At 35.9% G+C, this 27,507-nt stretch overlaps 2 protein-coding genes across 6 annotated transcripts in view; one reads left to right on the forward strand and one right to left on the reverse strand.

Moving 5' to 3' along the window:
- Positions 1-1,933, reverse strand: part of LOC127866014 (dual specificity mitogen-activated protein kinase kinase 6-like) — a 29,624-nt gene extending 27,691 nt beyond the window's left edge. Inside the window, exon 1 of the mRNA XM_052406246.1 lies at positions 1,421-1,933. Coding sequence (XP_052262206.1) covers positions 1,421-1,436 — 16 coding nt within the window. The 5' untranslated portion in view covers positions 1,437-1,933. The remainder of the gene's footprint in view (positions 1-1,420) is intronic.
- The window catches only part of LOC127866005 (protein tweety homolog 1-A-like), a 42,864-nt gene continuing 17,257 nt past the window's right edge, over positions 1,901-27,507 (forward strand). The window contains exons 1-13 of one of the 5 annotated variants that reach the window (XM_052406182.1): positions 1,901-2,199; positions 3,937-4,100; positions 4,585-4,696; positions 6,756-6,997; positions 7,929-8,024; positions 8,530-8,602; positions 9,685-9,754; positions 11,692-11,750; positions 12,228-12,320; positions 18,383-18,522; positions 19,059-19,160; positions 26,570-26,683; positions 26,948-27,014. In XM_052406182.1, coding sequence (XP_052262142.1) covers positions 2,065-2,199; positions 3,937-4,100; positions 4,585-4,696; positions 6,756-6,997; positions 7,929-8,024; positions 8,530-8,602; positions 9,685-9,754; positions 11,692-11,750; positions 12,228-12,320; positions 18,383-18,522; positions 19,059-19,160; positions 26,570-26,683; positions 26,948-27,014 — 1,467 coding nt within the window. In that variant the 5' untranslated portion in view covers positions 1,901-2,064. The remainder of the gene's footprint in view (positions 2,200-3,936; positions 4,101-4,584; positions 4,697-6,755; positions 6,998-7,928; positions 8,025-8,529; positions 8,603-9,684; positions 9,755-11,691; positions 11,751-12,227; positions 12,321-18,382; positions 18,523-19,058; positions 19,161-26,569; positions 26,684-26,947; positions 27,015-27,507) is intronic. The other 4 variants (XM_052406183.1, XM_052406185.1, XM_052406186.1 and 1 more) reach the window with 4 other exon arrangements.

The raw sequence follows: 27,507 nt of genomic DNA on the forward strand, positions 1-27,507 counted from the left end.
AGGGGGGTCAGGGGGCGAAATCCCCAACCGAAAACCGTTCGATAACCGATAATTGCACGCAGTAAACAATGACAGTATCAATGACGGCATTGCGCACACCTGCAGCAGATTATCACAGGAGAAAATATTGGAGAATGTTGGTGATTTTGTTTTCGCTTTGATATCAAGCATCGTAGGGCGACATGGTGGTCGCCTACATCGCCCTCTAGGATGATCCCTGCTTTGGGACGAGTGGTCCTGAAGCAAGTTTTTGTTGGGCATTCTTAGCTTTGTGCAAAAACACTGCATGTTAAATCCATGAGAACTTAAATTACGTTCCTATACACACTGTTAATTGTGTGATACATGGTTTCACTGATACTATCAACTTGCCAATAGAGAATCACATGCCAAAAAACTTTAAATATTTCCATTAGAATTGTGTCCTTTTGGTTTTTGCGTATATATGACAAGATGTAAAAATAAATGCCATCATATCATTTTTCTGTATTATTATTTTGCCGCAGTACACTTCTGATTTTTTTTCAAAAATGACCAATGAAAGTACGACAGTGAAAAAATATCATATGATCACAAAAACTATAAAATAAACAGTTAATAACCCTGTCATTTAACCAAATTTCAGATTAAAAAATATTACATTGAAAATAAATAAACATTTCCTATAATAAAATGATGTATACAAAAGCAATTACTATCACCAATGAATAAAGGATCTCTGTTTACAGCATTATCTCCCCTGTCAGATCAACAGTTGGAGCATCTTTTCACAAATTTTTTAAATTGTACATTTATCCAAGGGACACACTATGCAACAATTGTTTTTTTATTTGATTATACTTTTTCATGAAATATACTATAGTGACCCCCCCCCCCCCCCCCCCCCCCCACCCCCCCCCCCCTATTGGTGTGACCCCCTATTGGCAAGTTGACTGTATTACTGAAAACAATTACACTTACGAAACATAAAACTTATTACATTTGCAACAGTTGGTCTATGCAAATTTCATCGGCAGGACATCAACCTGTGTTTCTGTAACTGTTGCACAACTAGTAAAGACTGGATGTCAGAGTGGAAAAAATGAAAAGCAATTGTAATTAAAGCAAATTCAAAGCAAACAATGCAAAAATGCGTGCATCCTAGCTATGCTAAAGTGGGCTTTACAAAGGCAGTAAACGTAAGAGAAAGCATTTCCAAACAGTTAAAATAATTTCCTGGCCTTTGGAGTTTGATTCAACTGAAATAATAGCCACAAACGGAAGTGAAATTTTGTGCAACCATATTGGGGAATCTTCGACGAGTTTCCACCCATGCATTCGCAGAATTCAATAAAAGGGTTTTAGCTTTCAAAATAGCTCGTTACTACAGCAATTACTGCATTATTTGACCACAAAACAGAAGTTAAAAGTTGCAACTAACCTTGACCTGACATCATCTACTGTTCCATTCGGTGAAAATGACAGGTGCGCGTTGATTCGGATCTCCTCCGAAATATGTATTGATATGACTGTAACGTTTGTCAATTACACTCACAATAAATTTCTCTTTCTTAACGAACACTATGTTTAGTCTTACTTCTTTCAAATGCGACAAACCAAATCCAAAAAATCATAAACACACATGTCTCCGTTTTCTCACAGTTTCTCTCAATCTAAGTCCAATTGACAGCACGCGGAAACGTGACTAAGGGAAAGCCCGGATGACGTCATTCAGAAGTGACTCATTGCCGCGCGAGGTTTTCCCATTTGGTATACTTACATAAAATCATATATAAATTTTGGCAAATTTCAGCAATAGCACGACACTCTCTTTTTTTTTAATCACTATGATTTCGTAAATTTCCCCATCACAATAGCGTTATGCCTTTCATTGTTCACAGGTAAATATTTTGGATGTTTCAAGGAAACTGTCGGGGTTTTAAATTGCTTAACCCATTGCACAGTTTTGGCCTCTTTTCTCTATGCACAGTCTACTAAAGTCACGTGACGAAAATAAGACAAGATATTAGGATTGACTTTTCAATTTTCATTGAAATCGATTGATGGACATTTAGTTTCAGCAATATGACAGTTACCCCAAATCAACCCTATTATCGGGTTGAACAAATAGCTAGATTTCTACACGATTTCCCACATATAGATTTCAAGTTCGAGAGCGTCAATTCAAGTTTCGATCTCCAACGCAATGACTACAAAGAGGTGAGTTTTTGTTTTTTTTTACTGAACATAGGATTCAAAAAGCAACGATTCCGCAGTTTCTGCCTGAAAATGTAAATATTATATAATAACTTGCCAAAACAGGACACGTCATAAAATATTAAGATGTAAGATTAAATAAATATTGACCCAAACTCATTTAGTTTACTTATTTTTTTTAATTGGCCTAGTTTGATGACAGTTTGACCCATTTTAATAAGATTTGCCCCATTTTAAAAATGATTTGTCTTACCTATATGATCATTAACGCTTATTGTTCCCTATCGGTTAAACCGGAGGGGACTTATGGTTTGCGCTCTGTGTGCCCGTCAATCAGTCAGTCTGACAGTCTGTCACACTTTTCTGGATCCTGCGTTAAATTTAAAAGTTCTTCATATTTTTTTTCATGAAACTTAAAACGTCATGGATAGATGGCAATATGAAGATTATGCACATCATTTCATTTTGTTCCTACGTCAAAAATTTTGGTTGCTATGGCAACAAATAAACAAAATTACAAAAAAAAACTCTGACAATTTTTGCCTTTTATCATTCTTGATAATCTAGAGTGACATATCATGCTATTTCATCAGCATTAAGAAGCCAATAGTGAGGAAGCGCAGCGAGCAAAACTGGCTTCTGAATCATACTTAATAATTCAGATTATTTTAATACCTATTTAATTAAGCTGTTACCATGCACAAAATGGAGTTTGAAATAAGCTGCGAACAAGTTTTTAAATTTTGGATTAATTTGGGTATTAAAATGTGTTTTCCAAGTAGGGTAAATGCATGCATTTTGCATTAGTTTAAAGTAAAATATTTATTTTAGCTTGATTGCATAGAAAGCCTAAGGCTTATTTTAAACGCTATCGAGTCCGTTTTCTGAGACTAGAACTAGTACTTTGTGTCTTTTGGGGAAATATTAAAAACTTTACCACAGTGGGAATCAAATCCGTGAACTCCCATTCGCTAGGGGGACACCATATCCACTACCCCAATGGGACCTGCATTTTGCATTGAAGTGAATCATTATCAGATCATGTTATTGATTTTGTCTGTTGTTTCTAATTAAGCTCTACAGAGTGGGATGCATTAATAATTGCACTTTTAGGATGCAACCAGTGTTGGCAGAATTATGGTCCCTTGTCTTTTTATGCCCCCGGTAGGGTGGCATATAGCATTTGAACTGTCTGTCCGTCCGAAAACTTTAGCATTGGTCATAACATTTGCAATATTGGAGATAGCAACTTAATATTTGGCATGCAAGTGTATCTGATGGAGCTTCACATTTTGAGTGGTGAATGGTCAAGGTCATTCTTCAAGGTAAAAAAAACAAATCCAAGGGAAGTAATAAGCTTTAAAGGGAAGTAAGTAATGAACCTGCCAAATGCTTTTTTTTTTAAATAAGTCAAAGCGGCGCAGGAGGGGGCATTGTGTTTCTGACAAACACATCTTTTGTTTTATGTTATTTTACATTGACTTCTTCATTTCTACACCGATTCACTTCCAATTGATACTGAACATCTCTTATGACTATACTGTCAATCTCAACGATGCATGGCCCCATTACCAACCCTGGGGTGCCCCCTGGGTCAAACATGTGGCGTGGAGATACGTGTCGGCCTCTGCCGCGCCATTTCTAGTGTTTTATTGTTATGAGTACAAATTCATAGTGTAATTTCAATAATATTAAGAATATCAGAATAATATTATAATTTGTCTTTTTTTATTGTTTCAGTCGATCATATTTCTGGCTGCAATACCAGTGGCCTTTTGTGTACTGGTGTTTCTGCTGACATTTGCCTGCCTCTGTTTTCACTGCTGCTGCAAAGACAGACCAACAAAGAGGCATAAAACAACATGCACGCGCTGTGTGCTGGGCCTCTTCATTATACTTGCAATGTAAGTGCAATTTTTAAAGGGGTTTCATTGGAAAAGAAGGTAATTTCGACCAACTATCAAAGATAACCCAGCTGCATTTTAAAGCTTTAGTATAGATACATTTGTTCTCCCCTGATACTTTTCGAAATAATCCGCCTACTTAGAAAATTTTACAATAACTCTGTGTGATTGTTATTAGATGATTCATGTCATTTTTATCAATTTAATAATTCTTTTTAAGGTAACAATGATACACATGTTATTTATTCTTGGAAAGGGTATTTTAATTTATACATTTTATTTATTCTTGGAAAGGGTATTTTAATTTATATTGGTAACTTTGAGTAGATTTTTGACATTATTTCATCTTGAGACAGCTAGTGAAATGTCTTCACAGTTATCAATGAACGTCACTTGAGTGGCAATGGGACCTTATCATGAAGTTTCTTTGTATTTGTCTAAATAGTCCAAATCATATCCCAAGTCATGTTCTTGATTCTTATAGAGGAAGCATTGCTGTCGGATTCTTTGGAAATGAGGAAGGGAATAAAGGTGTCCAGTCTACCATTGATGCCATCCAGAATACAAATGATACTCTATCTGGATCCTTAGATACGGTAATATAGAACTATCATGTCTCTTATCTAATCATGCATTGTTTGTCAATACTCTGACTTTTCCCAGGAGATTTTAGTGCTGCATCACCACAGTGGCTTAAATTCCAAATTAATTGGGCCTTGATGCCTGATTTCCTTACAATTTCCTTACGATGGTAATTAAAAATGGCATAACACAAATCAAGCTTGATTAATCTATTAATAATTATATGAATGCAACTTGAAGCGAGTTCAAGCCTAACTAACAAACAAAAGAAGCTGTACAAATTGCGACTGAAATGAGGATATATTTGAGGCATTATGTTATTAGACCTTTGCAAATTTAAGCAAAAGTACAGAAATTTATATGATAATATAGAAACAAAAACTGGTATTTGGAGGAGACTTCAAGCAAACAGGATATTTTGGCCTACCGAGTTCAAGCCAACCTGATATTTGAGCTGATTTAAATCAAGCCAACAGGATATTTGGGCCTACCGAGTTCAAGCCAACCAGATGTTTGAGCTTATCAAAATCAAGCAAACGGGATTTTTGAGCCTTGCGAATTAAAGCAAATGTCAACTCTATCTATATACATGACTTGACAAGTTACAATGCGATACAGATATTTCAGAATCCATATTCGTGGATCAAACTGCATTGTAATGGATCTGATGTATGTTTAGTTTTGGGAATAAATAGAAGAAAAATAATAATAGCTATGAAGTAATGTAGATTTTGGTAAAATACATGTATAAATTTACATAAAATTAAACTTGCAAAAGAGTGAGCCCCTTCAGTGCTTCCTTGGTGCTGTGCCTATTATTTTATAAGGTTTTACTTTGTTACAACTGTCATGGTTTTTATTTACGCCAAAAAAGACAAAATATCATAACACATGCATGCATATGATATTTCTCTAATTTTAGGTATTAATACTTGTAAGCATACATCCTTTAGTGTCCTGAACCCTTTTGAGCACATTTTGTTATTTAATGGATCTTTTCCTATAGTTTGACAAGGAATATAATTCAGCAAGGCCTATTTACATGTACCTTCACACAATGCTTTTTCTGATCCATATGCCGATTGTTGTTTATAGTCATATATTTGTGTTCATGATAATCAGAAAATGCACTTCTTATTTTCAAAATAGAATATACAACACTTACCTCTCTGCATTTATTTCCTAGCAAATATGTTTATGCTCCCCCTAAATTTTTAGGGGGAGTATATAGTCGCCGCTTCGTCTGTCCGTGCGTGTGTATGTCCGTCTGTGCACAATTTTTGTCCGGGCTATTTCTCAGCAATTAATGACCGGAATTCAATGAAACTTTATGGGAAGCTTCTCTACCAAGAGGAGATGTGCATATTATCAGCCGGTTCTATTCGGAAGATTTTTCACAGAGTTATTGTCCTTTGAAATGTTCTATAAACTGTACATATAGTGCAATACTTGTCCGGGCTATTTCTCCCCAACTACTGACTGGAATTCAATGAAGCTTTATGGGAAGCTTAACTATTTTTTAGGAGATGCGCATGTTATTTGTGGGTTCTGGTTAGATTATTTATTTAGAGAGTTATGGCCCTTTGAAATTTTTAAGTTGCTTAACCATCCATGGTATTATTTTGTCCAAAGTTATGCCCCTCAAAATGTTTCCTTTTATGTGAATATATAGTGCAATATTGTGGAAAAAAACAACTTTGGGGAGCATCACCCGTCTCCGACGGTTTCTTGTTTAAATGTTGTTTTCCCAAAGGCTTTTTGTTTCTATATATGTACATGTGTAAGATCGCTTTCTTCAGGCATTGGCCCTTTCCAATTCTCTCAATATGAACTTCTGTTTGTTAATTGCCATCTTGCAAGATCACATTAGCTCTAAGAGCAGCTTAGCATACCTGTACCAGTATTGAACATGTGTATATTATTTATTGGTAATCCACTGATTCACTTGGGCATTTCTATTGCAATAAGATTTATGTTTAAACAATGATGGTTTACACAGGATCACATTTTACATTGGAATACACATGAAGTGTTGAATGCTTATCATGCCTTCATGTACTACATGTATATCAGTTGAAAGCGCTGGACGGCATTGCTGACAACATCACTTCTATATGGGTGGATGCCTTGAAACAGGTGATAAATGACCACCTAAAAACCAATGTCACAGTGCAGAACGAGGTTCTTAAATTGGTTGAAGATATCCGCAGCCACTCGTCACAAGTTCGAGGGGACCTGCAGGACATTCAGAACAAGGTCAACAAGATTAATTTGGACCCCATTCTGGAAAAGACAGGGCAGGCAGAAAATTACAGGTTAGGTAACCATGGAAACAAGCTTAGTAATGTGAGAGTTTACCTTGTATGTCTTGATAAATGAACACATTGAGAGCTTTAAAGATATAGGATGTCAAAAACCATATTTTGGTGAGTTCTATTAGCAAAACTAATACACGCCTGGATACTGGATTGTGCTTTATTGTCCCCTACCGGTGAAACCAGAGTGGACTTATGGTTTGCGCTCCATGTGTCAGTCTGTCAGTCTGTCAGTCAGTCAGTCTGTCAGTCTGTCCGTCACACTTTTCTGGATCCTGCGTTAACTTTAAAAGTTCTTCATATTTTTTCATGAAACATGACACATGGACTGATAGCAATATGGAGATTATGCACGTCAATTCATTTTGTTCCTACTTAAAAAATTGTGGTTGCTATGGCAACAAATTAAAAAAAAATTACTGACAAGGGTTGAGTTTCACCGGTAGGGGACAATATTGCTTAGCAATCTCTTGTTCATACAGGTACTTGGATTTATTTGTCTATATGTTCCACAAGTATAATGAAAATTTAACAGTTATTTAATGGTGCATTCATTAATTTTATAATTTTACTAAATTTCAGTACAAACAGTAGTAAATAAATTAATTAGATCTAATAGTATATTAAAATATTCATGCACACAGGTCAGATGGATCACAAAGGTATGCAAAAGCTAACATTAGAATAAATATAGTGGTTGAAACGTATAAGGTCAATTTAATGGTAACATATAACATTTAAACTACCTCTATCCACATGCAAATGTATGTTAAGTGATACTTTTGTGATGTCACAGTTCTTATTTTAATTTTTATTTGTTAAAAACATGCATTACTTTACCCTTAAGTCTTTCAGATTTGCAGGTGCTTAAAATATTAGAAAAAAAGTTACTTATATGAATTAAATATGTTTTGTAACACCTTATTTTCAGATGGATTGGCACAATATCCATGTTGTGTTGGGAGATGCTTGTACTTGTTGTGTACATAATTGCCAGTCTGAAGAAATCAAAGTACTGCATCATTTGGTAATTGCACATTACAAGAATTGTTTAGTTGTACGTTTATGTGACAAAAGGAAATTTAAATACATGAAAGTGGTCCTTTAATCCAGACAGTGGAGTTGTCCTTTAATACAGACAGTAAAATTTGTCTTTAAATACAGACAAATACATTGGTCTTTTAATACAGACATTACAGTGGTCCTTTAATTGTACAATAAACTCAGGATAGATATTAACCCTCAGTTGACTAAAAATTATGCTATCACTTTTTTCATAACTGATGCAAATCTGCTTGGTACTGGGATTGCAGTGTGTAAATAAACACATTAAGTATATACATTTGTAAAAGTACAATTAAATATACATATCATCATCAATTAGCATAATGCTCTCTTGAAATGTAAGCTTTTCAGCATTGTATAATACATATGAATCTTTTTTGTTTTTGTTAAGCATGCCATATTGTTTTGTAGTTTATTTTAGGCAACCCATATTATATATTACCCATGCATGCATATTTATTTTCTAGGGGCCTTGCTCCTGGAGTGATGTCACTTCTGCTTGCTTGGGCCAGCACAGGGGTGTATCTTGGTGGATCTGTGGTAAGTATTGTAGGCCAGCACAGGGGTGTGTCTTGGTGGATCTGTGGTGAATATTGTGGGCCAGCACAGGGATGTATCTGGGTGGATCTGTGGTAAGCATTGTGGGCCAGCACAGGGGTGTATCTTGGTGGATCTGTGGTAAGTATTCTGGGCCAGCACATGGGTGTATCTTGGTGGATCTGTGGTAAGTATTGTGGGCCAGCACAGGGGTGTATCTTGGTGGATCTGTGGTAAGTATTGCGGGCCAGCACAGGGACGTATCTTGGTGGATCTGTGGTAAGTATTGTGGGCAAGCACAGGGGTGTATCTTGGTGGATCTGTGATAAGTATTGTGGGCCAGCACAGGGGTGTATCTTGGTGGATCTGTGGTAAGTATTGTGGGCCACCACAGGGACGTATCTTGGTGGATCTGTGGAAAGTATTGTAGGCCAGCACAGGGGTGTATCTTGGTTGATCTGTGGTAAGTATTGTGGGCCAGCACAGGGGTGTATCTTGGTTGATCTGTTGTAAGAATTGTGGGCAAGCACAGGGGTGTATCTTGGTTGATCTGTGGTAAGTATTGTGGGCCAGCACAGGGGTGTATCTTGGTGGATCTGTTGTAAGTATTGTGGGCAAGCACAGGGGTGTATCTTAGTGGATCTGTTGTAAGTATTGTGGGCAAGCACAGGGGTGTATCTTGGTGGATCTGTGGTAAGTATTGTGGGCCAGCACAGGGGTGTATCTTGGTGGATCTGTTGTCAGTATTGTGGGCAAGCACAGGGGTGTATCTTGGTTGATCTGTGGTAAGTATTGTGGGCCAGCACAGGGGTGTATCTTGGTGGATCTGTTGTCAGTATTGTGGGCAAGCACAGGGGTGTATCTTGGTGGATCTGTTGTCAGTATTGTGGGCAAGCACAGGGGTGTATCTTGGTGGATCTGTTGTCAGTATTGTGGGCAAGCACAGGGGTGTATCTTGGTGGATCTGTGGTAAGTATTGTGGGCAAGTACAGGTGCTGACATTTGTCATTGGTGTAAAGCTGATGAGTTAAGCCTTTTTTTCCAGAATGTTACTCATTTATATTACAATAGTTGTCATGTTTCAGGCGGTGAGTGATTTCTGCATGAATCCAGATGCTTTTATTATCAGCCAGTTGGAGCAAAAAGTTTCACCTGGTGAGTGCATCATGCATCATTTCTTACATATTTACTAACTAATAATGAAATATGTTCAGTAATAGGAAATCATGACTTTTAACAAACTTTATAGAGCCTTTATGTATTACATCATTGATTTTAAAAGTTCACACATAAAGTTTGTGATAAAATGTGATGTATTTTGGAGGAAGTTTTTTTTATGCCCCCCGGATCAAAAGATCGGGGGTATATTGTTTTTGGCCTGTCTGTCATTGTATGTGTGTGTGTGTGTGTCCCAAAACTTTAACCAAAACTTTAACCTTGGTCATAACTTTTGCAATATTCAAGATAGCAACTTGATATTTGGCATGCATGTGTATCTCATGGAGCTGCACATTTTGAGTGGCGAAAGGTCAAGGTCATCATTCAAGGTCAAAGGTAAAAGAAACAAATTAAACAACTTTAACCAGAACTTTAACCTTCTTCATAACTTTTGCAATATTGAAGATAGCAACTTGATATTTGGCATGCATGTGTATCTCATGGAGCTGCAAATTTTGAGTGGTGAAAGGTCAAGGTCATCCTTCAAGGTCAAAGGTCAAATTTATGGATTCAAAGCGGCGCCACTGGGGGCATTGTGATTCTGACAAACACATCTCTTGTAATTTACACGGATTTGTGAATATGTTGTTTTATGTGAACATGACTTGTGTTTTAAGTCAGAAGAGATATATAAGCTACACTTTCACTTGTGCCAAACGCACACAAAAATATTATTTTCTCATTTTACTGAGCAAATATTTCACATTATACCCTAAAAGCAAGCAAGTTACTGTAAAACCATTAAATTTTGTGTGGTACGAATTTTTGTAGATTTCGTTGGTCTGCTGAACCACTAATTCAAGTACCAACGATTATTTATACATTTTTAATCCGAAATCGGTCATTTCGGAATGTCAATATCGATACTTTCTTTTGTTCTTTTTTTGTTTTTTTTTTGTAATAGTTACTTCACTTCAGTAGGTCGCATTACACTATATCTTGACTAATTAAATATTTCCGAATCGAAAATGTTCTTATTTTCCACCCATTTGACATAAATTATATTTGTTTGATATTTACTAACATGTTTATGATTACTTAGTATGATAAGAACTACGATTTTAATGAATACTTAGACAGTGTGTTTATATAAAATATCAATTTGTTCACCATCCAGTGCATTAATAAAAATCTAAAGTCGTGTGAGTGTTTCTATTTTTATTCATCATCTTTAATGTACGTTTTATTCATCATGGTAAATAAATATAACATCATCGATTGTTCTCATTTACGTGATGTCGTCAAATTAACAGTTTGCAGATTTATCACATTTGTCAATTAGTGCCAATTAAAGTTAAAAGAGACATAACGGTTTTCACACATGCTTTTGGGGACCTTATTACTCAATTGTTACTACTAGGGGACAGATTGCGCTGAGAATTGCAAATACTGTCAAAACAACATTGATGGCAATTAACGAGCAGGGACCCACAAGTGCGCCATTTAATCACTCATATTGACAATTATTGGCCACACTTTCATGCTTCAGTGCACATGAACCTCAAGTCTTGCTGTCAACACAGATCAGCAGATTATGCTTTGTTATTACTCTGGTTGTTTTAATAAAAGTTTAATGGCGGTCAGTCTTCCCCAAAAATTTGAAACCCACGAAATTACGTATCAACGAATTAGTTGTTTTTTATTTGAAATCCAGGAAATGACGTGTCAACGAATAAGTTGTTTTTTTATTAAACCACGAAATTTCAAACAGACGAATGTCTATACGTTTACAGTATTTAATAATTGATGCAACTATAGAACCATAGAATAAGATGATATTGTTTGAGATTTCAGATTTTGTATCCATGATACCATTCATGATTTGTGAATGTTGGCTTTAAAAATTGGAAAAAAAGTATACCTTGTACCTTCAGCTGTCATTCAAAGCTATGTCCAGTGCAAGAACCAGACGGACCCTCAGACATTCTCACAGGTATTGTTGTTTGAAAAGCCATATATCCCAACTTAAGACTGGTCTGGCATTCGGAATCAAAATAAATCTTAAGTTTGTCATTTTAATATTTTGAGCCTCGCTGCGAGAAATTGGGTCTTAATGCATATGCGCAATGTGTAATCCAATATAAGCTTGTGCAGTTTGCACAGGCTTGTCAGCAATTACACTTTGTTGCCTGTATGATATATTTCCTTTAAAGGAAGTCTTTTTGGCGAAAAATCCAGTTAGGTCAAAAGTTAAGTGCCTATGCAGACTGCAAAGGATAGTCTGGATCCACACTTTACGTAGGTACATTAAGCGCGAGGGTCATATTATAATGATATAATATTTTTGAAAGAATAAGATTATTTGAAGCTCTTGACATATATGTTGCAATGTAGTTTCAAAGAAGGAAGCACTGTAAAAGTTTAAGTCAGAATGTGTTGTAGTGAATTTGAATCTTTAATTTTCTTTCAGGCCTTACGTGATGCGTTAATGTATGTCCAAAAAGCCAACGAGACATTAGATGATATACTGAGTAAAACAGCCAAGTACAACATCTCTAAATATGTAAGTATGGTAACTTTATTGCTTTAACTCCTGCCACCTAATGCAAAATGTGTTTCATGGCACAAGTATTCAGATAATTTATATTCAAAAATATACTGCAAAAAAATCCTGAAAATTGCTTTTTTATTATTGTACAGAAAAATAAACTGAGAATAATCATACGTTTGCTACCTTGGCTCTTCTTGCCTCAAGTGAGGTTTAAGTTTTGTTAAGACTGAAATAAAAGGTTTATTGCAAGTTTTATGTTTTAGTCTTAGAAAATAGCTACTCAAGAATATTCCTTTGCTCTTTTACTTAAGTATGATTGATAATGGTGTAAACATCTATTGATTGAAATACACTGGCTAATTTAAAAACTGCTATGCTTTTATATTCTATATTGTTAATGCCTGTGTCTGTGTGTGTGTTTTTTAGCTCACCTGAGCACAAATTGCTCATGGTGAGCTTTTGTGATTGCCTTTTGTCTGTCGTGCGTTGTGCGGCGTCAACATTTGACTTGTTAACTCCCTAGAGGCCACATTTATTGTCCAATCTTTATGAAATGTGGTTAGAAGATTGGTCTCAATGATATATTGGATGAGTTCGAAAATGGTTACATTTGCTTGAAAAACATTGCTGCCAAGGGGCGGGGCATTTTTCCTTATATGGCTATATATGGCTATAGTAAAATCTTGTTTACACTCTAGAGGCCACATTTATTGTCCGATCCTCATGAAACTTGGTCAGAAGATTCATCCCAATGATATCTTGGACGAGTTTGAAAATGATGTCGGTTGGTTGAAAAACATGGCCGCCAGGGGGCGGGGCATTTTTCCTTATATGGCTATAGTAAAACCTTGTTAACACTCTAGAGGCCACATTTATTTTCCGATCTTCATGAAACTTGCTCAGATGATTTGTCCCAATGATATCTTGGATGAGATTAAAAATGGTACCCTTGGCTTGAAAAACATGGCTGCCAAGGGTCGGGGCATTTTTCCTTATATGGCTATATATGGCTATAGTAAAATCCTGTTAACTTTCTAGTTTGCTCAATCTTCATGAAATTTGGTCAGAACATTGGTTTCCTGTGTAGTAAAGTTTGGTTTTATCATGTCAATATTATGTGACATTAACTGTATTATGTAATTTTTCATAACACAGAAATTTCATAGTTAACATAACTGTTTTAGTCATTAACACTTATGATAAGCCTTTCAACTAAGAGATAACTGAAAGAAAGACAACATGTACATGATTTTGCAGTATTTATGCAGTATTTATCTCCCTTGTTTAACCTGGTTCAGTAATCTATTTTTAGTTCTGCTCTGGAAGTTGGGAAGATATTGATCATTGATAAATGCACTGTTCTGAGGGAAAATTTACTACTCTGCCATTGATCCCTTCTGAACTGTATAAAATAAGCTGTTTTGGCTGATTTAAACACCTCTTGATGCTCTCTTGAAAAATTAACAGCTCTTGAAAAAGGTTGGAATTTTGAAATAATTAAACTCTAAATTATTTTTAACACCAGCATCAAGACATTTTGGCATTATTTTCTAAATAATTCTTATTATTTAGATTATTTCTATTTGGCATTTTCTAAATTAGAAAGACTCTATTCTATTTCAATAACTTAAGTAAATTTTTCTTACTTTTACATTTGATTCACTGAAGTTTCCTCATCTCCATAAATATTGTTCTTTAGATTAAATTAGACCTATTTTGTAAACTAGATTTTTGAAGCACTTTCTAGACTAACAGTAACTGATATTTATATCAGTTTTTTTGACAGATTTTGAACTTCTTTTTACATTTCTTATGGTATTTGCTGTATGTTGTTCATTTTTGTAACGATACTTAGTATCTTTAGACTTGGCTTGTACCTGTTCTTAATTTTCTGTCATTGTTCTTCATTTTCCGAGTTCTTTGAATAAAAATTAGTTATTTTTTGTTAAAGCTGCCTTGGTTTTCACTTATAAATATATTCTTTGAGTGTATTTAGGCGTCCCTGACTGAACGCCTTTAGTTAATTGAATTACAACCAGTCAGTATAGTCATCCTGACCGGAAATAAGAGTTCGTCAAATAAATATTTCCGCATTACATAAGTGCTCACAAAGTAACATAACTTGTAACCGTCCTGTGACCGGTTCATTTGCGTAAGCGAAGGAGACGGCACTACCACACCTGGAAAGAACAGTTGAGTTTGATAATGGTTTGGATCGGTAAAAAACATGGCCGCCAGGGGGGGTCTTTTTCCTTATATTTATATAGTAAAAAAGCTTGTGAACACTCTAGAAGTCACATGTTTTGCCTGATCATCATGAAAATTTGTCAAAACATTAGTTATGTGGATGTCTCGGACGAGTTTGAAAATGGTCATGATCAGTGAAAAAACATGGCCGCCAGGGAGTGGGGCAGTTTTCTTTATATGTATATAGTGACAACATTTGAACTGTCTAGAAGACACATTTTTTTCCCAATCTTCATGAAATTTGGACATATCTTGGAAGAGTAAAAAAATGGTTCAGGTCTGTTAAAAGAGGCCATTTGTTGTTCATTCTTCATGATACTTGGTTAGAACATTTGTTCCATTGATATCTTGGGCTGCAAAGAACAGGTCATTTCTTTTTATCTCAGGTGAGCGACTTTGGGCCTTTAAGGCCCTCTTGTTTCATATCAGCCTTATTCTGAGAAAAGTGGGCTTAATTCATGTACATGAAGTGTTGTCCCAGATTAGCCCATGCATTCTTCACAGGATAATCAAGGACAATTTTTTTGCCTTCACTGGATTTTCGTTAAGAAGGGACCTCTAAAAATTTCATATAAAAGGAAATTGTTTTCCCTGATTAGCCTGTACACAAATGCATTAAGCCCAGTTTTCCCACAACATGAGTCATATAACAAATGGTGCAATAATAATATATTTGTTTGATTCCATGTTTGTGTATCCATAGTGGGTAAGATTTTGTGTCGCATGATGGTAGATAAGTGCTAATTGTACAATTGATGAAAACCTTGTCAAGCCAATAGGCATAATTTAGTTGTTTAGATAGAAAGTGTGCTTGGAGTAGGATTACAACAAGGAGTTCTGAAAGCTATACACAGGTTCCAAACAATTCTTATACATCAACAACTGGTTTGATATATTAGTTTTTTTGCTTCTTAGCAGAAATATTACACATTATATTTTACAGTCCTTAAGTTTGTTTATCTTTTCAAGTTTTATATACAACTGTACTTATATGATAGATTTTAAAGATGTATTTTGTGGCTTTTCAAAATGCTTATTTAATGTCCTTAAATACAGAAACACATCTAATGACATTTTAAATTTAAAGTTTTTGCTACATTATTATTATACCATTAAATTCGTTAAAAAAAACGAAAAAAATAAATAAATGTTCATATTTAATTGATTTTCCTTAAATTTACTACTAAATTGCAAAGACAAATGCTTCCAACTAAGGCAAGTGATGTAACATCCCAGCGATTTTCCTTGTCAAATTGGGAAAAGTACCCGTACCGGTCCAATTGGGAAAAATTGAGTCGTGAAAACCTCAAAATTGGGAAAAATCGAGTCCTGAAATCCTTAAATTGGGAAAATCGCGTCGTGAAGTTTGGGTCTTATTATATATTATAAATAACAAAATATTATAAAGAACACACAAAATCAATTACTAGTTGTTTTAATCTCTTATAAAGCAATGTCTCTCTCTTTCATTTTTTTGAAAATTTCAACAATCTTTGATGTTTGATCATCACTCAGTTGCTTGCATCCCTCTCTGCACAGCATCATTAGTGCTGTCAATGTGTCCTGTGATAGACGGTTCCGATTGATCGTGCAAAGATTGTTTGAAATCTTGAAACCAAACTGCGTCAGTAAACGGGATCCACTTGCCTGATTACCCTTTTTTAGTTTTTTTGCATAATATTTGCTATTATGACTCATTTCAAACAACGATAAGGTTACAAACCGACGTAAAACAGTACGCTGGCTGCCTCAATCTCCACGCAGAGTTGTTGTTCCTTGCTCTCACATATAACTCTGCGAAAGGCTCAGCCCTCCATTTTGTCTATAAAATAGATAAAACCGAACAAACGCATTCAACGTATATTTGATTGGATATTTAAGATCGCATGCATTAAATTAAGAAATATGACTTTTAAATGTACGATAAATCATGCAAAAACTTGCGAGTTTTAATGCAACTCTTTGGAACTAATTTATTGCCCATTTACTCAGATGGAATCATTCCACGCACTTCACAAATGTAAACAATTGAACATATTTTTTTTGAGTGATGTTAGGAATTGCTTCGACGTGTGTATGTATGTTGGTTTCTTAATATAAAAAAAACATATCAATTTTATAATAATAAATTAAGACTGATATAAGATATCATGGTATTAGACGGTTTTCTTTAATGCAGTGAATGAAATGTAACCGTCGTGCAAGAGATTGTTTAGTATTCTGTAACCTCAATGATGAACGCTTGGAATGATCATGACATAAATGAGACGCTTTCATAACAATAGTCCGTTCTGAGCCCAACACAGAGGTGAATGTAAAGTAACCGTCGTGCAAGAGATTGTGGCTGCCTGACAAAAGAACCGGAAACAGTAACAACTCTATTGAACGCGCTTAATAATAAAACCCGAAATTAATCAAGCGCGTGGTTACACACAACTATACGATTTTCTTTGTTCGCTCGCCGAAAGTTGGGTTTTGTTACGAAACTTTCGATCGTTTTGAGAAAAAATTCGGACGCCGATTGGGATTTTTTCAGATGCCGATTGGGAATTTTGGAATTTTCGCTCGATTGGGAAAGTACCGTTTACCGGTACTTTATAAAGAAGGAGGAAAATCTCTGCATCCTTTTGTTGTTAATGTATTCCTGTACTTGTAGTTCAATGTTTATAGAATGTTTTCGCTCCTATCTATCTTAGAAAGCAGTGATTAATTTCTTGATGCATTTTGGTATTGTCACTGTACACTGTCTGTCAAGTACACACATTTTTGTTGATGTGTTTTCTCAAATGATGAAAAAGAAACTTGAGATATGTCATCAATATGAAGAGTAGATGTGTTAGAATATTTTATCCATCGCCAGTGATCCATACATGTTTTAGTATTTGCCCTTGAACATAACTGACTAAAAGTACAGTTTACATGAAAATCTATAATCCTTAGTTTCTTCCATATCTGTCAAGCAATTACCGGTAAATTAAAGCTTCAAATTTTGTCACAAGATACTTTTTTCCTTTTAACAGAAAGAGATATTAATCCTGAAAAAATAGCTGAAAATGCAGTTTACTTGTATAAGTCATGTTTTGAATAAAGGCTCTGTTTTATTCACCTGTACTTGAAACTTTCATGTTTCACTTTGTACTCTTCATATTGAGTTTATTGAGTGACTCCTGAAAGTTTCAAGTACTGGACCTGTGTTTTTCTCTATGTGACTCGCGATGCACATGTAGTTGGAAATTTCAGATTCCATTATATACTCGGAGTTAATATAGAGCACAAGAAGAAATCTGAAAGTTAAAAAAATAGTATAGATATATATAAGTTTTGGATGCCTGCAGCAAACTGGCGCAGCCAATGTTAACCTTTTTCCTCCGTAGAAGCAATTTGAAAATACCTGTATGCAACCAGCATAAAACCAGAACAGTCTGTGAGTAACTCGCAGTCTGTTCAGGTCTGATGCTGTTGGCTGCTCATCAGAATCTTACTGTTGGAAATAAAGCCTTTCAAACTTGATTATAGTCAGAATTGTCTGACATTTAATTTGATTTTCTAACAGACTACAAACTCTTCAAAGTATGTATATATGAGTATCAAGGGTTAACTCTTTCAGTGCTGGAACCGAATTTTGAAGGCCTTTGCAAACAGTTTGGATCCATATTAGACGCCACACAACGTGGCGTCTCATCAGGATCCAAACTGTTTGCTTTTCTGATAGTATTCTTTGAAAAAGTCAAAGAAAATGCTAATTTTAGAAATTCTGCAGACGACATTTTAGCAGACGACAAATTTCCCAGCATGCAAAGGGTTAATGGCTCTTAGTACCATTCCAGCTTGAGGCGCCAGTGCGTGCCCTGAGGGAGGGCCTGAGGGAGGCCAATGCAAACGTGATCAGTCTCAGTAACACCGTGTACTGTGGACAGATCCACACCAACTATGTGAAAGCCCTGCACGGCATCTGCAATAGAGCTTTGTAAGCGATACTTGATATTGTTGCTTAATGTCAGTTATTGTTGTTATTTTGATCAAAACTTTGCGTAATGTTTTGGTCATGTTTTTGCTTCATGTTTTAGTCATCTTCATTGCCTTTAATTCAATATTTTAAAATATATATATGAGCCACGTGATGCTTAAATGAGTCTTGTGCAATATGCAGCCAGCATAGCTATAGACAAGCTTGTGCAAACCTGCATTCTGATTGTGAGCTACCTTGTCAGCATAAAGTCACGCCAGGTTTTGCTGTCTCATCAGCTTACATGGTAGCTCCTAGCCAGACTTCGCAATGGGGCGTTCTTGTCTACAGCTAAACTGGCCTTATATGGCATTAAGACCCATTTTCGCAAGATGCTGCTCATATTATGTTTTGGTTTAGAAGTATTTATCATACTTTGGATTATCATGAATGAGTAATACAATTGCCATTCGATTCGTTTGCCAAATTAATACCCCTTTGTGTTTGTTTTTGAGTCACTTTCTAATCCAAAATCAACAACATCGAGGCATTTTCAGGGTGGGCATGTCGTTGGTGTTACTGGTTCTACCCATACTTGGACTATCCTTGATGTTTGTGCAGTGCCTCGCCCCCAGGATCTGGCTGCTTCTTAGTAGACAGTGAGTGCAACCAGTGCATTATATTGGTCTGGAAGAATCACATAATACATAGAACATGGACAAAAATGATTAATACAGCTAGCAGGGTGTGATTTCTCCTCCTTTCAGCTGATTTGCTTCTTGTCAGTACCAATATAGTTTCTTAAGGATGTTCGATCGTTTCCACTTTACGTTAATTGATTCACTATATCGTAAAAAATAAAAACCTTTGTATATTTTCACGGTTTCAAAAGATAAGGTTTGAATAAACGAGTGAAAATTCTAGTTTGACTGTTTTGATTATGCGCCTATAAATTTTCGTTAATTACATATTTTCGAGATTTACTGCAATGAAACCAAGCGTTCGATTGCTTGACGTCACTTCGTGATCGACATCGATGAAACGCTTGCTTATGCTGTAGAAGTTATTTTCTGTGCAAAAACAAGCGTCTATTAATAACGAAACGATAACTTGTCAACAATGAGAATCAGATACTTGGCTTAATAATTTTCATTTAAAATGTCTAATTTGGATATAATTCGGAATACAAAACGAAACTTAAAAGGTAATTTTTTTAAAAAACGTTCCAAAGCACAATGTGGATTTCAATAGAAATACTATTTCCACCGACAATCAGGATTTCCGGTATGACCACTGTTATTTTGACGATTTTTTTATCGAATCGTCGGTAAGCGTGACCACATGTGACAACAGCGATGCCAGTTGGAAAATTGGTAGACGAGTCGTTGAACTCGACACATTGGCCGAATCGCTTTCAGCATGCAGTGCTTGTCAACTCAAGTGCCATGAATTTACTTAACACAGTAGAAAGCAGGGATTTCGGACTGGCATGTGTTTTGGACATCATTTAGTTTTCAATCAATAATTTGTCAACTTTGTCACAGATTGGTTTTTAACTTTCCATGTGCATAGGAATTGGACAGTATATAACCCCTATTTAAATTATGGTCACTTGGTCAAAGGTCAAGGTCACAATAAGTGTGAAAATTGTTTCAGATCAATAACCCTTCAACTGAAAAATTCTCTTAAACCACAATGCATAGAGAACGGATGTGAAGGAATCTCTTCTACGATTGTTCAAATTAAGCTTCGAAATAAGTCCTGTCCTGGGGGGGGGGGGCAATGTTTTTCCCTCTTATGTTTATTGTAAACACTGCAAATGTATTTTAAGAAGTTTACATTGTACTTGGGTGAGCGACCCAGGGCTCTCCTATTAATGGAGCTAAAATGGATTCTGTGCAATTTCTATGTAAAATTTTTGTTTTGTTTTTTCAGAGCGTACTTCTCACTTAATTCAGATAGCTACAGTGCATTCAACTGGTCAGTTTTCAACATCATTTGATGCCAGAGAAGAAGATGTCATTGAAAGCGTCAGAAATAACTGGAGTGACAGTTGTTGGCGACTCTGTGATTGTCAATGGACAAACAGTAACAGCTGTCCCCATCAAATCTGCATTGACAAGTTTTATAACATTCTTACAGAAATGTTCACCGGTTATTTTAGTTGGGCATAATATAGAGTCTTTTGATTGTAAAGTGTTGCTCCATGCTATCCATACTTGTGGAAAAATGTCTGAGTTTCAGCAAAATATTTGTGGCTTTTTAGATACTTACCAAATATGAAATCATATTAGCAGAAAAATTTAGTTAAAGACGTCATTGGTGAATTATACATGGCACATGGCGCTCTACAGGATGTTTTAGCTTTTCAAAAGTTAGTGAACTCTGTTCCTCTTGACCAAAATGTTGTTAACAAATATTCATTCAGCTATGACCGAGCAGTATTAGCATACAATGTGTAACTAAATGTTGCTTCCAACATCAAATCTTTGCAAACCATGATTGATACAAAAGTTATACGCGTGTAAGTCAAGGTGTTGCAAGGAAAGTTGCAGGAAGTGGATTGCAACTTAAACATTTGAGTACTGTATCAAAAAGAAACGGACTGAGTGGTTTGAGGAGCCCCCTGTCAGAGGTTACACACAGACAAATCAGAGTAACAAAATCAGAGAAAAAAATATGAGCAATAGCGAGTTATTTGTTGCCTGACATATAAACAATTGTAATTTTCATCTTGTATATAGATTAGCTATGAAATCTAATAGCTGTTACATAAAAAATTTTCCTTCTCGATGACAAACATAGTTGTGATTCTTATGTCAGTTGTATTTCTCATGTTTCACCTAAGTTGTAAGATATTTTTGGCAGTGCATTAAACCACAGATGGTGTGTGAAACATAATTGCCCCGCTAATTGTATTCTATGTTGTTTTTTGTAGATGTACTAATCTGATAAAAGTATTTGCGTAGCCTGAATTTTGATTGTTGTTGCTCTCATTAGTAGTTGTTGTGTACATGTGTATCCTATATATGGACAACAACACATTTTTGTTAATGAATTGCAAACATGGCTTTGCTTAATGTGTGTGATTTGTGTCACATATTTAACCAGGTTTTCCGAAGGAAAAAACTGGTTATTAGATTGGCGAATGCGGGCGGGCTGGCTGGCTGGCTGGCGGGCTGGCTGGCTGGCGGGCGGGCGGAACAAGCTTGTCCGGGCCATAACTATGTCGTTCATTGTCAGATTTTAAAATCATTTGGCACATTTGTTCACCATCATTGGACGGTGTGTCGCGCGAAATAATTACGACGATATCTCCAAGGTCAAGGTCACACTTTGAGTTCAAAGGTCAAAAATGGACATAAATTAGCTTGTCCTGGCCATAACTATGTCATTCATTGTGAGATTTTAAAATCATTTGGCACATTTGTTCACCATCATGGGACGGTGTGTCGCACGAAAGAATCACGTCAATATCTCCAATGTCAAGGTTGCCACGACTAAAAATAGATTTAAAAAAAAAAAAAAACTTACAAAGGGGGTTATTTTTTTTTGTTCATTTCAAAAGTTCAGTTTGAGTTTTCTCCCTTTATCAGATTTTTTTTTCACAATGAAAACCTGGTTTTGTGACAATTTTGTCCCTTGTTTACATTGTTCTATATCCGAATAACAGTGAAATAATCATTATCTTGAATTTCATAAATTATAATTTGGCAAAGTTAAGAAAACCATGAAAAATCAGCTTCAGATGGCCCCCAAAAAAGACAAATGTATTTCTCATGTGTCCAGCTTTTGACATCCTAAAAGAAGCCTTATTATACATGCGTTCAACATAAAAAAATGAACAATACCTTTTTTATTGACATTCTTTTTGCAGTATCTGTAACAATGCCGTTCACTAAACAATAGTGTATCACAGCACAAAGCAGTACTATTTGTAAAAAAATTATATATTAATTGATGTCTGGTTTTTAGCTCCACTGGCCAAAGGGCAGTGTCCTGTGTCATGGTCCTATGTCATGGTCCTGTGTCCGTCGTGCGTGCATGCGTCCGTGCGTTAACTTTTCCTTAAAACATCTTCGTCTCCTAAACTACTGGTCCAATTCTGATAAAATTTCTCAGGAATGTTCCTGGGGTGAACCTCTTTCAAATTTGTTCAAATTATGCCCCTGGGGTCAAATTTGACCCTGCCCCGGGGGTCACTGCCTATTTTGTGAAAACTTTCAAAATCTACTTGTCCATAACCATTGGGCCTAGGGCTATCAAATTTGGTATGTAGAGACATCTAATAGTCCTCTACCAAATTTGTTCAAATTATGCCCCTGGGGTCAAATATGACCCGCCCCGGGGTCACAAAATTGAACATATGCTTATATAGGGTCTATTTTGTGAAAACTTTACAAATCTACTCGTCCATATCCAAATTTTGTATGTAGTGGCATCTTATAGTCCTCTTAAATTGAACATATGCTTATACAAGGCCTTTTTTGTAAAAAATTAAAAATCTTCTTGTCCATAACAGTATGGCATAGGGCTACCAAATTTGGTATGTAGTGACATGTAATAGTTCTCTACCAAGTTTGTTCAAATTATGCCCCTTGGGTCAAATTTGAAACTGCCCCGGGGGTCACAAAACTAAACATATGCTTATAAAGTGCTTATTTTGTGAAAACTTTAAAAAATCTTTTGTCCATATCCATTGGTCCTAGGGCTACCAAATTTTGTATGTAGTGACATCTTATAAACCTCTACCAAATTTGTTCAAATAATGCCTCTGGGGTCAACTTTGACCCTGCCCCGGGGGTCACACAATTTAATATACGCTTATAAAGCGCCTATTTTGTGAAATCTTTAAAAATCTTCTTGTCAAAAACCATTTGGACTATGACTACCAAATTTGGTTTGCAGTAACATCTTATGGTCCTCAACCAAGTTTGTTCAAATAATGCCCTTTGGGTCAAATTTGACCCTGACCCGTGGGTCACAAAATTGAACATTGTATACGTTTATATCTTGCTTATTTTGTGAAAACTTTTAAAATATTCTTGTCCTTAACTCTAGGACTTAGGGCTACCACATTTTGTATGTAGTGAGATATAGTAGTCCTCTACAAAGTTTGCTCAAATTATGCCTCTGGGGTTAAAGTTGACCCACCCCAGGGGGTCACAAAAGTGAACATGTGCTTAAATAGGGCCTATATTTAAGTATTTGCACATGCCGAGAATATTTTTTTCAGCCTTTTTTCAGCAGTGGAGCGATGCAGGGCCATCATGTCCCTCTTGTCTTTAAATACACATCACACAGTTCTAAAAATAATAATTTTAAAATAATACATATGTTCAATTTACAACCCACAACGTGGGTAACAGGTGGGTGGGGTAATTTAAGATGTTTATTTGAACATCAACATTGTTTTTTCATTTGTTACATCTGAAATATTTTCATAACAATGTACATTATAAATATTTCTACGTGTATCACATTTCAGTTGATAATTTGATTGTTATAGAGCAGTTATTATATAGATATGTTTTAATTACTATTACAATGTTAGTCATTATATTTGTTAAATTAAGTCCATATTAAAATGTCTGTAGCAAAAAAAAATCCAAGGTGACCTATCAATTTCTTTACTTCATTTTAATGCTAAGCTAGTTGCCTTTAATTATTGAGAACTTCAAATGAATATGAATATTACATCAACAGAAATATGTATCTGTATTACATGTTATCTATTTTGAACTGTGCAATAAAAAATTCAAAACAAACAAAAAACTAGTCATACTTATTACTCATTATTTTTTATGATTTCCAATATTTTTGGTTTTTAAAGTGTTCAGTATGATAATACAAATGTTACAGTTGCTAATCTAATACAATCTCAATATTACTATGCCATTTTAAATGTATTAAACACAAACATTTTACCGTACCCTCAATTTTATGCCCCGCAAAAATGACATTTTTTCAAACGCACATGGCATTTAAAAACCTTCGTTATCTCAAAATTATTCACGGTGACCTCCCTTTTTTATTTTATATTTATTTCAGATACAGATCCATTAATCACCATACAAAAAATTATAGCATTCCGGATATTTTGAAAATTTTCACAAAACGATCGAACATCCTTAAACAGCTACAGTACCTGCTGAATGTATTGAAAAAGGAATATTTTCAGTTAATTCAGAAAGGGGTAGTGGATATTGCCCCCTGGTGTCATTCCAGAATCAAATCCAAGGTACCTCCTTTTCATGCTAATGCATATGGATATTGTGATCTAACATTAAAGTTCATCCTTAGAATTGAAAAAAATATGATTACATTTTTTATCCTCATCTATTTTTTGAAAAAAAATTATGAGCTATTGTCATCACCTTGGCGTTGGCGTCGGCGTCCGGTTAAGTTTTGCGTTTAGGTCCACTTTTCTCAGAAAGTATCAATGCTATTGCATTCAAACTTGGTACACTTACTAACTATCATGAGGGGACTGGGCAGGCAAAGTTAGATAACTCTGGCGTGCATTTTGACAGAATTATGTGCCCTTTTTATACTTAGAAAATTGAAAATTTTGGTTAAGTTTTGCGTTTAGGTCCACTTTTCTCAGAAAGTATCAATGCTATGGCATTCAAACTTGGTACACTTACTTACTATCATGAGGGGACTGGTTAGGCAAGGTAAGATAACTCTGGCGTGCATTTTGACAGAATTATGTGCCCTTTTTATACTTAGAAAATTGAAAATTTGGTTAAGTTTTGTGTTTAGGTCCTTTTTATTCCTACAGTATCAAAGCTATTGCTCTCATACTTGCAACACTTATTAACTATCATAAGGGGACTGTGCAGGCAAAGTAATGTAACTCTGACTGGCATTTTGACAGAATTATGTGCCCTTTTTATACTTAGAAAATTGAAAATTTGGTTAAGTTTTGTGTTTTGGTCCACTTTACCCCTTAAGTATCGTAGATATTGCTTTCAAACTTGGAACACTCGCAAACTATCATAAGGGTACAGTAAAAGGACAAGTTGCATAACTCTGGTTGTCATTTTTACGGGATTATGGCCCTTTTTTTACTTAGTAACTTTGAATATATGGTTAAATTTTGTGTTTCGATCCACTTTACTTCTTATGTATCAAGGCTATTGCTTTCAAACTTCAAATACTTTCATGCTATCATGAGGTTACTGTACCTGGCAAGTTGAATTTTACCTTGACCTTTGAATGACCTTGACTCTCAAGGTCAAATTATGAAATTTTGCTAAAATTGCCATAACTTCTTTATTTATGATTAGATTTGATTGATGCTTTGACAAAACTACTCTTACCTGACATACCACAATAGACTCCACCCAAACAATCCCCTGTGCCCTCCCCCCCTCCCCCCCCCCCTATTTTTTTTTTTTTTTTAAGATCATCTCACAAATGACCACCACACCCTCACACTATACCCCCCCCCCCACCCCACCCACCCCCCCAAATTTTAAACGGTTAAAAAACACAAATATTTATTTTTATTATTTTATGTTTGAAATACCGTCCAACCATCGCACCCAAGAATCCCCCACCCCTCCCCCCACCCGAATCCCCCCCCCCCCCCCCCCCCCTAAATTTTTTTTTTTTTTTAAGATCATCTCACAAATTACCACCACACCCTCACACTTTACCCCCCCCCCCCCACCCCACCCCCACCCCCCAAATTTTAAACGGTTTAAAAACACAAATATTTATTTTTATTATTTTATGTTTGAAATACCGTCCAACCATCGCACCCAAAAATCCCCCCACTCCCCACCACCCCCCCCCCCCCCCCCCCCCCCCCCCCCCCCGCCACCCCCCCCCCTCTCCCCGAATTTTAATTTATTTTTTTCGCATTTTTGGAAGATTATGTAATAAATTCCACACCCCCACACTATACACCCCTCTTCACTCCGCCCCTCCCTCCTTTGTGATTGAAAATGAGAGTCCTTTCACCTTTAAAAAGAAAATAGATGAGCGGTCTGCACCCGCAAGACGGTGCTCTTGTTGTTTTAATTTGCAACACGTACTATTTTATGACCACTTATTGCAGGAAAGAGATTAAAGAAGTTGATGTTCGAGACCCGTTCTTACCTCGGCCCCCCAACTACAATGGGTATGGAACAATCACAGAAGAAAGGACCCCCTTGCAGAGCCCACCTGACTTGTGAGAACCTTGGGATTGGGTTAAAATTTCCCAGTTTTATCTGGCTGTGTTTGTGTTAGCTCTGGGTTAATTTGAAAGTAATAAAGGACAAATTAATTTTAAAAAAATTCATGTCAAACTGCTGGTCTTTGCCACTACGCTTAAAAAAATCCTGGAAAAAGGCCTGTAAATTCAATATTATTTGTAAAAAATAATGATGCAAGGTTGATGGAGTTGTTGTATATTGGTAAATGTTATAAAGTCCAATATCTGTTCTATTTCCAGCCGGAATGATGGTGACATTATGACAAGGTCAGCCAGAAGTGTCTCTGATGACTCCCCACCACCCGCTGTAAGTGGCTTTGTTTCACAATGGCTCTTATTGAGCACTGTTCTAGAAAAAGTGGGCTTAATACATGAACATAAAGTGTTATCCCTGATTAGCCTGCACAGTTTGCACAGTATTATCAGGGACAACACTTTCTTCCCACACTCTATAAAGCAGAAAGTGTTATCCCTGATTAGCCTGTGCAGACTATCCCTGATTAGCCTGTGCAGACTGTTCCTGATTAGCCTGTGCAGACTATCCCTGATTAGCCTGTGCAGACTGTTCCTGATTAGCCTGTGCAGACTGTTCCTGATTAGCCTGTGCAGACTATCCCTGATTAGCCTGTGCAGACTGTAAAGGGTAATCTGTGGTAAATTGTAGGCACATGCTTTAAGCTCAGTTTTCCCAAAACAAGGCTCTTTTGATGACATAGAATTTTATTTGTAAGTATGACTGTAACAATATACCAAAAAATTATTGCAATATGCCATTTCCATATTGTACTGCAATGTGTGAT

The sequence above is a fragment of the Dreissena polymorpha genome, chromosome 2 (genome assembly GCF_020536995.1).
Source record: "Dreissena polymorpha isolate Duluth1 chromosome 2, UMN_Dpol_1.0, whole genome shotgun sequence".
In the NCBI taxonomy this organism is placed as follows: domain Eukaryota; kingdom Metazoa; phylum Mollusca; class Bivalvia; order Myida; family Dreissenidae; genus Dreissena; species Dreissena polymorpha.